At 42.1% G+C, this 12,036-nt stretch overlaps 1 protein-coding gene across 2 annotated transcripts; it reads left to right on the forward strand.

Annotated features, from left to right (window-relative positions):
* Window positions 1-4,065: 4,065 nt before the first annotated feature.
* LOC129779770 (Bardet-Biedl syndrome 5 protein homolog) lies at window positions 4,066-5,984 on the forward strand. Of its 2 annotated transcripts, none has more exons than XM_055787455.1 (3): window positions 4,066-4,211; window positions 4,586-4,766; window positions 4,824-5,984. In XM_055787455.1, the coding sequence occupies exons 2-3, from the start codon at window positions 4,711-4,713 to the stop codon at window positions 5,815-5,817; spliced, it is 1,050 nt and encodes a 349-aa protein (XP_055643430.1). In that variant the 5' UTR covers window positions 4,066-4,211; window positions 4,586-4,710; the 3' UTR covers window positions 5,818-5,984. The 2 variants fall into 2 exon arrangements, with proteins under 2 accessions (XP_055643430.1, XP_055643428.1); XM_055787453.1 differs by having other exon boundaries at window positions 4,128-4,348.
* The last annotated feature ends 6,052 nt before the right edge of the window (window positions 5,985-12,036 follow it).

A 12,036-nucleotide genomic window follows, 5' to 3' on the forward strand; every position in this document is an offset into this window, starting at 1 on the left:
AGGTATTTTCCAATGACGTCCACATCTCTCTCGCTGTCTTCTTGTCGCGAATATACTCCGAATGGCTGTCCGCAATATACGCTACCAGAAGTGCTTTTGCTTTTTCGTCCTTCTCCAGAAACGCCGCTTTCACTTCCTGCTCCTCGTTTCCTCGTTTCCTGGTTTCCTGCTTCCTCGTTTTCATAATAAAACGCAATATAAAATTGGATTGTTCGATTATTTATCAAATAAAGTTTTAATTTCATATTTTCAAGTTGAGGGTAATAGATCAGCGAGATATGTAAATCTACCTCAAAAAAAAAAAAAAAAACAGTTGAAAGCGAAACGACTCAAACAGTATTTTTCAACAGTAAATACAAATTTGTGTCGCTAATACGAAATGTTTTTATATTATATCACATTGTGCTCGATCATTTCGAGAAAGTCTTTCGCGGATTGGCAGTTTTGCTATAGCAGTTATTGCAAAGCAAAACATTGAAGAAAAGCAGCGCAACGCTAGTTTGTGTTGAAAATAAAAAAAAATCAAAATCATAGTTTGATTTTCTATTCTGCTAAGATATTTTTAACAAAATTCGGACATATAATTATTGCTAACAAACAGCATTTTTTGAATGAAAAGAACAGTCCTACATAACATCTCACACTTTTTTATACATGATATGGCATATCCCTCTAATGTACGAAAGAGTGAGTGAACTGCTCAAAGGAACTAGTTCACTTAAGTGAACGGTTGGTCACTGAACGGTTCATGAAAGTGAACCATTCTGCCCATCTCTATTTTTCACTTTACTTTCAGGTATGGTGTGACTGGGCCCATAACCAAGGCGCCTAGAAGTATATCCGCTCCCCTAACCAACTTAGTGACGAAACGGCCTCACCTAGTACCATAGACCCGTCTTGCCCATAACCTGTTGATAACAGCGTTATACACTGGTGGCTTTATTTAGCAATACTGATGCTTAACCTATTGACAACGGTTCTTTTTATACCCTAGTGGTTGTTATGCAGTTGTAATTTACATCATACATGAAATGGTTTTCGGAATGGCTCAAGAAATAAACTTTACGATTAAAGAAAGAACACGTGTTCATTAAACATATACTAGTTTTGGAATGAATAAAATGCGAAGGTTAAACTGACAGCTACAGTACACACCACAGTAGCGGCGATTGTATTAGAGACAACTGTGCTGCCAGAGGTTGTTCTTCAACAATACATAGTAACCGTTGTTGCTAAGAATCTTATATGAAACAAACCTAGGAACCTAACTGGAAATCATAGCCTACCATGGTTTTCAACAGAATAACTTATCTTCGATACTTTTAGTTGCCATTCGTATTTGCTCTTGTGCGCATCGGCTCTGTTCTGATGCAACAAGCTCCTAGCTTTGTTGACGGTTTTGACCGAGAGTCGTGTAACGATTTTTCATAAACGGTCATTCTCAGGATGTTTCATTTTTATCGCTGCAACTGTGTGCATCGGTTAGACGCGTGTTTGATGCTTGTTGAATGGCGATGCACGGAAGATGCCTCTCGTTAAATACACAGTGCAATGCATGCATTGATATAAAGAAATAAATTGCGACACATGACCAATTAGTGTAGTGTTCTCGCAAAGGCAAGAAATAATCGATGCTTCTCGAAATGATTCTACAAAACCACGCAAGCCATTAAACCTTTTCAGGATCCCCGGAACTTTTTACTAAAGAGTTATTTATGAAATTTCGACATATTCGCAAATGTTATCCGAAATGATAAACCAACAAATTTTTAAAAAAGATTGCGTAGTCCTGCGTCCTAAGCGGTCGTGTCTCGGATACAACCCTTTGATTTTTTGGTAAAAGATCGATCAAGAATACCGAATATATACTTGAAAAAAACAGCGAAGTTTTACAGAAATGTTAAAAAAGCGCCAATTCCCTATGATGTGACGTAAGGTCAAGTTGATTGTGTTGCAATGTGATATTCTATCTGATCTGATGACATAGGATGAATGAGCAGGGACAGCAAATTTCACATGTCATCTTTCGTAATGGACGTTTAGCATAATGAGGGTTACATGCATTCTTTCTTGTAAGAAACCACTTTTCCGAAAAGCTCGTCATGCCAAATATTTTAATCAAAAACAATCCATCTCCATGCAGTACTACATTTATAATAGCAATGTTGTTTTAGAACTACAAATCATGTACTTAGAATCGCTGTTTCAAAAATCTCGTCACTATTTAAATTCGTAACATCAAACTCTGCTTAAAGGAATAATTCGTTGAAGTAATAATAGATTGAAGTGTAATGCTATTCTCACATATTGCATATAAAGATTGTAACTCAATAGTTAAAACTCATCAATTATATTGTTGATTACAAGGATTTCCCAATAGTGTTTTTCATCTTCAGGCATCAAGGCATTTATTTAACTTATAGATACCGAGCTGTATGACATCAAACTCCATCAGGAAATCCCCCATTACGCCATTCACTGTCTGGAATCCTATCACTTGTCTTACCAGTTTGGCTGTTAGACTCTCACTGCGGAGCTATGTGCAATTTCTTACTACACATCGGCATATGCAGTATATAATGCAGGGTGACATACAGTAGTTATGTCGTGTCCCACACACGAGCCAGTCGATAACATCGACCGAGTGAAAGCTATCGATACAACTGTCTTACTTTTTCGATTTTGATTTACTTGTTGCATATCTTCAGGGAATTATTTTGTTTTGGTTTGCGCCCCTGATATTTTCCTTTGAGAAACGTTTGAGAAACGCCTCAGTATATGCATTTTGTAACATGAAGTCCGAGCTTTCGGTAAGATTATCACGATTTACAAAAACGAAAGTTCGCTCGGTGTGATAGTGCTAGTCCCCTTGATTCGGCGTGGCGAATGAGGTGAGATGGCAAAGTTTCTCGCTTTATTTTGGAAGGCACCTTACTTTTTAGCTCCTATTTGATACCAGAGGCGAAAATATATGAGGACATGACTTCAAATCTCATCTAGTGACGAATTACAGTCACTCCATTCGCCTTCGGGAACACCGTGATTTGGGCCATGAATAGGGGGGAGTGATTGTATCGACTTCTCGGATCTATTTACATAATAGGGCCCAACCCAACAAACAATTTCCCATCAGTGTGATGTTTTTATGATGGTTTTATTCAGCTCTATGCTTAATAATGCCTGAACTAACTATTGTCAAATCCTTGTTCAAGCAAATTAGGAGAAATTATAAACCAATAGCCAATATTGTTCGTTAAATCCAGTTTACAGTCAATTAGAAAACGTTTATCCAATGTTTTTTATGAATAAATGTAGCCCGATAATGCTGACTTCATATGTTTACATCCAAATCGATTGTTGACTGACGGGTATAGACTGCCTTGTTTTGTATGCCGTGCTTGTTAGAGTTCTTTACATCTATTAGATAAAACTTGTTCAGTTTCTGATAAACTTTTGAAAAGAAAATGGCCAAGTATTTTATACAACGTATAGTTCAGTAATTTGTCTTATTGAGCACTCAATACTTTTGTTCGACAATTATTAAACATTTTATTACAGCAAATTATCGGTTTGTGTCGGTAGGGCAGAGTGTAAATAGTCAAATAAAAGATATAAAGCGTTACTTACAATACACAGTAAGAGATAGGAAATTGCGTTACGTATGGGGGGGATGGTCGAAAATCCGGATTTTTAGCGTTACGTAATTTGTGCACGACGTCTTTGCTGCAAACACACACTGGAGACTTTTTTTCAGCCGATAGTTTGGTCGGGTCGGGTTGCTAGTGCGCACACCAAGCCAACCAAATAGTCGGGTTGCAAAAAGAGATTCCGAGAGCATTGGGTGCATCCCATTCTCAGTGATTTGCACGGCTCGTAAGTCGGATGCCAAAATTGAGAGCGAATTGAACTATCGGCCGATAAACAATCGTCGTGTGTGCGTAGATCGATGCTAGCTAGTACTGATTAAACGGACGGCCGATAGTTTGAATGCAATCGGGAAGCCTATCAAACTTTTTTATCGGCCGGTACTGAATCGGTGTAGTGTGTGTATATGCATTTCGCTCCATACTGATTGAGTCGTCCGACCAATCTATCGGCCGACAGAAGTCTGCAGTCTGCGGGGGCTCTTAGTCTGCGACAGGTGTATATGTCAATAAAGAAATTATATACCGCGAATATAGATCGCGTGCAGAAAAATAATTTTGGGGAACGTGAGTGTTCGAAATTCTTTAAATCAAAATAGCAATTGTGAGCGGGAAGAAGTTTGTCGAGTCAGCTAGTATTAGATATTTTCAAATTGACCTCAAACTGGTTGGAAATTACAAAATAATAACAGCATAAAATATAGGTAGAGTGTCCAGTACATAAATATTATCCGAAACACGACCAAAACATTGGCTATGAACAAGTCGTAACGTTTGTTCTTAGATCTATCTTCGACACTATCTCAAAACTGAATTGCAATACAGATAATTATTCGTATTTAAATTCAACGACAGGGCATTTGATTTATTAGATTAATGAAATGTTTTTACAACACATTTAAATCGGATGAGTTCATATGAAATATTGAATTGAATTTCAGGCATGCGCACCGGACGCTTGTTTTTTCCATGGGAACCAAAAGTAAACGAATTCAATTTTGAGTGATATCCTAGTTTTGAGCATGATAACTTCAAATAATCTTTGTCGCTTGTAAAACCACACAAAATGAACCAAAAACCAGTTTGGGAAGATCGCGAAATCAAGTTCGATATATTCAACATGTGAGTTCCTACGTTACATCAATTTAATATAAATTGACTTCATTTAATATTAACTAGCGTGAAGACGATTCGCAGCGGCGAAAACATCCTGGAAATACTCGACTCTGTTGAGGACACCAAAGGGAACCTGGGTGACCGTGGTCGATTGGTGGTTACCAATTTGCGTATAATATGGTACTCGGTTACATCGAATCGATTTAGCCTGTCGATCGGTTTCACGTGTGTACTGACGATGAACACCAAGACCGTGGTGTCGAAGGTACGAGGAACAACCCAAGCACTGCATATACTTAGCGCGGGAAGTAATTCCCGGTTTGAGTTCATCTTTACCAACCTCACCGCCAACAATACGAAACATTTCTCGTCGATCTTCGACATATATCGACTGTATCAGGCTTCCTTCTTGTATCGGGAGCTGAAACTGCGCTCAGCGATTGTTAACGGTGGACAGCTCAATGTTCTCAACCAGGAGCAAGTGTTCAACACTGTCAACGGGGTGTGGAATCTGTCCAGCGATCAGGGCAACTTAGGTCTATTCATCTTCACCAATGTTCGTCTAGTTTGGTTTGCCGAGATGAACAACAGTTTCAACATCTCGTTACCATACATGCAGATCGCTAACATTCGCGTCAGAGAGTCCAAGTACGGTCCAGCATTGGTGATCCAAACTTTAGAGACAGCCGGATCGTATGTACTCGGATTTCGAATCGATCCACCGGATCGACTGTCGGATGTATTCAAAGAACTTCTCTCGTTACACAGCGTTTACACGGAGACGCCAGTGTTCGGGGTGTTCTACGAGCAGAAGCCGGACATGGAAAGACCTGTGGTCGAATCCTATGATGACCTCGATGAATTGGACCAGTCAGCGGGTAGTGAAATCAACAGTAAATTCACCGCTTATCTGGCGGAGTCGGATACGGGCGGTAAAAGGCGTAAGCCTGTTTATTGTAAAGAATTGGGCTTCGCGATGGAAGCTATCAGAGAAGGTTACACATTGAAAGATCTGTGGGAAGTTATACCAAGCTCGTCAACGTCTACTGGTGCATAGGTTTCGAACGTGGTGAGAACAACATACAATATTTTTAGAGATTCATTGGAAGGATATAAAAAAATGGCAGTAGAGTAACAAAAATACACGAGAGGACCCTTCTAAGTGTCAATCCAATTTTCTGTTCTCTACAAAAATAAAAGTACAAACAAATGGGCTAATAGCAATGAAGTTTTGTAATTCTTCTCTCATCATTTATGATCCTTTAACACGTTGACTGCCACGTCAGTCACCGGTGACTGACGCGGCCTGAACGAAAGCTTAGCGTCAGCCACCGGCGACCGACAGTATAATATATGATAATAAAGGTAAATAATATAAGCATATAAGCTCATAAGCATTCCTTTTCAAACAGAAATACCTTCCGCTACGATAAGAAACGATGGTCCTGATCAAGCAAACCATTTGTCATGACAATTGTCATGCGAAAATGCGAAAACAGAATGTAAACTGAGAGAGGTTGGCGTCGACATCATGCCTCATACCGTATGTTTCTATTCTGTTTTCGCATTTACGCATGACAATTGTCATGACAAATGGTTTGCTTGGTCCTGATACATTCAAAAATGTCCATCCAATCGCTATATGTACCATTGGCATACGCAAAATCCTACCGTTAGGTAGGCCATGATTTGTAGCCATGGTACGACAGTAACAAAATAAAAAAAAGTGAGAGTTTAGTTCCAACCACCAAACAGAGAAGTTGAAATAAATCAAGCTCTTAACATTAAAAATTAATTTCATTCTTTGGAAGAACTTAACAATTTTGGCGACTAGGAGAAGTTCTTGCCATTTTCCGGAAGCAACGTCAAGCTTGTTCCTGTTCCTGTTCAAGTTTGAATTCCGTTCCGCTTCTGAAGCCCTCAAACCGTCACGAATTCAAGAATGGCCGACGCAGATTTGAAGCAAGCGATTCTCCGGCTGACTGATCTCATCGCAAACCAGCAGCAGCAGATTGCAGCTCTCCAGCAGGGTAACGCCAATCAAGTTGGAAGCGAGAAGATCATCGAGTTACTCTCCACGGGAATCGACGAGTTTCAGTACGATCCAGGCGGCGGCATCTTCTTCGATTCGTGGTATGCTCGATAGGAGGACGTGTTCAAGGAGGACGGAAAGCATTTGGATGACAAAGCAAAGGTCAGGCTACTTCTGCGGAAAATCGGCACGCAATTCCACGAACGCTACGTGAACAGTGTTTTGCCGAGTCATCCACGGGATTTTTCATTCGAAGACACCGTCAAGAAGCTGAACTTTTTGGACGCCAAAAGTCACTCTTCAACGCACGCTACCAGTGTCTTCAATGCGTGAAAAATGAAGTCGACGATTTTTCATCTTACGCAGCATCGGTGAACAAGCACTGCGAAGCGTTCCAGATCGAAAAGCTATCCAGCGACCAATTCAAGACGCTCAGGTTCGTATGCGGTCTCCAGTCACCACGCGATTCGGATATCCGGACCAGGCCGATCGGGAAGATGGAAGCTGAAGAAAACGCGCCGCCCGCCGACGGTGCCAACCTCAAGCTTGAAAACCTGGTTGAGGAGTGCAATCGCATCATCAACCTTAAGCAAGACACGCAAATGATCGAGAAAGGTTGTACGGACAAGTCTAAAGTCATTGCAATCTCTCGTCATCGTACTTCAAACGGAAAGGAGAAGAAGTCACCAAAAACACCTTGCTGGTTCTGTGGGGATCTTCATTATGTCAAGGAGTGCCCCTACCAGACACACACATGTTCAAAGTGTAAACGGAAGGGCCACAAGGAAGGGTACTGCTCCTCATCAGAGAAGAAGCCGACAAAGCAGATCGACAAACCCAAACCTAAGGACATCGTCAAGTCTAAAGGTATTGCGGTTAAGCGAGTTGATCTGAAAGCAAAGCGGAAGTTCGTGAAAATCGACATCAACGGTGTACCAGCAAAGTTGCAGCTCGATTGTGCATCTGACATCACCATCATCTCCAAACGAACTTGGACATCGGTGGGTAAGCCTGTCATCGAGACAACGGATGTCGCTGCTGTGAGCGCCTCGGGTGACGGCATCGACATCGTAGGTGAATTCAACGCTGAAATCACCATCCAAGACGTGACGAAAGTAGGCCGTCAACCAACCCTCGGATGCTGCACCAAAGCTAAGGTAACGCTCTACCCGAAGCCAGATGCACGACCTGTGTACTGCCCCGAGCGACCGGTTGCTACGCTGCCCTTCCGAAGGTTGATGCTGAGCTGCAGAGACTTCAAGACAACGGCATCATCTCGCCAGTCCAGTTTTCTGATTGGGCTGCACCTATCGTCGTGGTTCGTAAATCTGATGTCTCCGTTCGCATTTGTGGTGACTATTCCACAGGTCTCAACAATGCACTAGAATCAGATCTGGAAAGACCCAAGAAGAGCACGATCGTAGTCTGAATGATGTGCTCCAACGTATTCGTGAGTATGGATTCCATCTGCGCATCGAGAAGTGCCGTTTTTCACTTCCGCAGATCAAGTTTCTGGGTCACATAGTCGACAAGGATGGTCTCCGCCCGGATCCAACCAAAACAATAGCAATCTCTGAGATGTCAGCACCAACGAATCTGTCGCAACTGCGTTCATACCTGGGTGCGATTAACTATTATGGACGGTTCGTTGGACAGATGAAGGAACTCCGAGCGCCGCTGGACTGTCTACTGAAGAAAGACGCTGCTTGGAAGTGGACTGCCGATTGTCAAAAGTCGTTCGATCGGTTCAAATCCATTCTGGTCTCCAATCTCTTGCTGACACACTTTGATCCTAACAATGAAATGATCGTGGCTGGAGACGCTTCCAAGAATGGGCTGGGCGCCGTCATCCTACACCTTTTCTCCGACGGGTCTGTCAAGGCTATCACTCATGCTTCAAGGTCACTCACTCCTGCGGAAGAAAATTATGGTCAAATTGAAAAGGAAGCGCTCGCGTTGGTGTTTGCAGTAACACGCTTCCACAAAATGATTTTCGGTCGCAAATTCGTGCTGCAAACTGACCACAAGCCATTCCTCAAGATTTTTAGCAGCAAAAAAGGAATCCCCGTCTACACAGCCAATCGACTTCAGCGTTGGGCACTAACGATGTTGCTTTACGACTTTGATATCCAGTTCATCCCAACAGCATGTTTTGGACACGCTGACTTGTTATCACGTCTAATGAGCAGCCACAACAAGCCTGACGAGGAGTACGTGATCGCTGCTCTCCAAACGGACACCGACGTAAAGTCAATTCTCGAAGATTCCATCTCCAACTTACCTGTCACGTCAGAAATGATCGCCAAGGCAACTCAAGACGACCCAGTGATTCAAGAGGTTATCACCTTCATCAGCAATGGATGGCCTAACAGAGCAAGCGATATCCGCACTCCAGCTGTTCATCCGTTTTTCTCAAGACGCGAGGGTCTTCAAGTTAGCCAGGACTGCGTCATGTTCTGCGATCGAGTCGTGGTCCCTGAACGGTTCCGCAAACGCATCATCCGACAACTCCACCGTGGACACCCTGGAATCGATAGAATGAAGTCACTCGCCAGAAGCTTCGTATACTGGCCCAACATCGACGATGTCGTTGAATCGTTCGTGCGTCAATGTTGTTCCTATGCCACTGCCGCGAAATCACCTCGCAAAACTACTCTTGCGTCCTGGCCGATACCAACAAAACCGTGGGACAGAGTTCATATCGACTACGCTGGTCCAGTTGATGGTTACTACTATCATGTGGTGGTTGACGCCTATTCGAAGTGGCCAGAAATCTTCAGAACGCGAACCACAACAACCACGGTGACGCTGGAGATTCTACAAGAAACAATCGCAAGATATGGCAACCCGCATAGTCTTGTGTCCGATAACGGTACCCAGTTCATTAGTAGCCGTTTCAAGCAATTCTGCAAAGAAAATGGTATCCAGCACCTGACGACAGCCCCGTACCATCCCCAATCCAACGGACAAGCCGAACGTTTCGTTGATACTCTCAAAAAAGGACTGAAGAAACTTGTCGAAGGGGAGAAGGTAGTCATGTTCCAGAATCTGCAGACGTTTCTATCGGTTTACCGGTCAACACCAAACAGAAGCATAGATGGTAAGACGCCAGCTCATCTATTTCTAGGTCGACCACTACGAACGACACTGGATCTGCTGAAGCCGTGTCCTTCAAGTCCAACGCTGGTCAACGAGAAGCAAAATTCCCAGTTCAACAGACGACACGGTGCGATGAAACGAACCTTTGATGCTGAAGAAATGGTCTTTGCCCAGGTTCATTATCGTAACACAACAGAGTGGGTTCCAGGTCAAATCATCGAGCGCAAGGGTAACGTAAACTACACCGTGTTGCTCGAGAACGGACGACTCATTCGAGCACACACAAACCAACTTCGACAACGATATGGAAGCGATGCCGATGCTGATTCTACACCTCAAAATCAACTTCCTTTGGCACTGCTGATCGATGAATTCAATCTTCAAGATATGAAACCTCCGGGTCAAGTAGTTTCTCCAAAAGAAGATGAGCAACCGATTCCTGATGATGAGCCGATGCCTGTCGATGATGAACAAGAAGTTGTTGAAGACGACGTTAACGACGATGAATCTGATGTTCCTATTGAAGACTCTCCACAATCCGTCAGGCCAGAAGGAAGACTTCGTAGGCTCCCAGCATGGCTTGCACCGTACGATATTTTCTAAAAAAAGGAAGATGTACCATTGGCATACGCAAAATCATACCGTTAGGTAGGCCATGATTTGTAGCCATGGTACGACAGTAACAAAATGAAAAAAAGTGAGTGTTTAGTTCCAACCACCAAACAGAGAAGTCGAAATAAATCAAGCTCTTAACATTAAAAATTAATTTCATTCTTTGGAAGAACTTAACACTATAAAACTGTGGCATTCAACGTGTTAAACAGGCGTAAGATGAGTGATAATTCAAAGCTAGAGTTTCATTACTTTTTCTTCAACACTTCGTAACTTCTTCCTTCGTGTCTGCGTCGGTTCCTGCGAACCAATAGTGGACTTTTCTAGAATTGTTCCCAGTGCCGACATTCCCCAAACCAAGTTTATTGTCGAGTCGCAGGGAAAGGCGCGGCGCTAATGGTAGTATATTCCAAGGCGTTTGTTGTATGCTCTTGATAACGTTTAGATTAAATATACAATTTTGAGTTATTTTTAGCAAAATAACGTTTTCACCAGGAAGTATGCAAGAGACAAGAAATAAGTCCGATGGATTGTGTGCGTCAACTCAGTACGATTTTGATGTCTGTAAGATTTGAACAAACTTTTATCATAACCAAATAATGAGTCGATTGATTACTTCTCCCTGGTCGTTTGACGAGAATGTCCGCTTTCCATGGCCCAAGCCCACAGATAGGGAATCCCCTGTCGTTCGAAGAGGCTGACTATTCTTATCGCGAAGGGGAAGGAACAAGGATCTTCGATTTGATTACAATTCGATTTTCTTGTATAAATTTAAAAATTATCCGATTATACGCGGAATAGTCGGGCTAGGTCACCGCGTATAAATAAAATCGCGGATAACGCAATAAAGGGTTAAAAAGGTGTAAAAAAAAATATTTTAGCATGAAAATTATGTTTCATCAATACAGAAAACATTAAACTGTCTATCTGTAAGGTCGTGTACACCAATGTTCAGATAATGTGAAAACCATGACCAAAACCAAATCACAAGACGTGGTAGGGTCAATGACAAATTTCGGGAAGGTCTATATAATTATTAGGGAACTCGTTTTCGCGCATAATTGAGATTCTACTGTTTTCTGTTTTAAGCCGGGATTGGAGGTTGTCAGTTACTCGGTTGCGAGTAAATGTCAAACGATTCGAAGAATTACGAACGTACCCGTATCACGAAATTTGACATTTGATTTGCATGCGTGGGGCTACTCGCAACCGAGCTACTTCAAAGTTTTTTGTTTTTAAACGGGCGAGTAGGCCCATACAAGCAAATTAAATGTTAAATTTTGATTTTGATTTTAAAATGAAATGCCGCCACACTGTGCGTCCGCAGCTTCAAGAAAAGCTCGGAATTTACGATGATTTAATGCGTGTGATTAGATGTAGTTTACGATTTTGACGACATCCTTCATGGCATCCTCGAACTCTACATTTTGGCACAGAAATTCTTCTGATGTATGATGCAATGATGCATATAATACTCCAAAATTTCGGGATGTTTTCGAAGATGAGCAATAATACCATTGTTCTTTACTAAGA

Source organism: Toxorhynchites rutilus, chromosome 3 (genome assembly GCF_029784135.1).
Source record: "Toxorhynchites rutilus septentrionalis strain SRP chromosome 3, ASM2978413v1, whole genome shotgun sequence".
NCBI lineage: Eukaryota > Metazoa > Arthropoda > Insecta > Diptera > Culicidae > Toxorhynchites > Toxorhynchites rutilus.

Bases quoted from the DNA above. Each gene is read 5' to 3' on its own strand.
- LOC129779770 (XM_055787455.1), top strand. From the start codon at position 4,711: ATGAACCAAAAACCAGTTTGGGAAGATCGCGAAATCAAGTTCGATATA. The intron at 4,767-4,823 runs GTGAGTTCCTAC...AATATTAACTAG, and splicing joins AAGTTCGATATATTCAACAT to CGTGAAGACGATTCGCAGCG.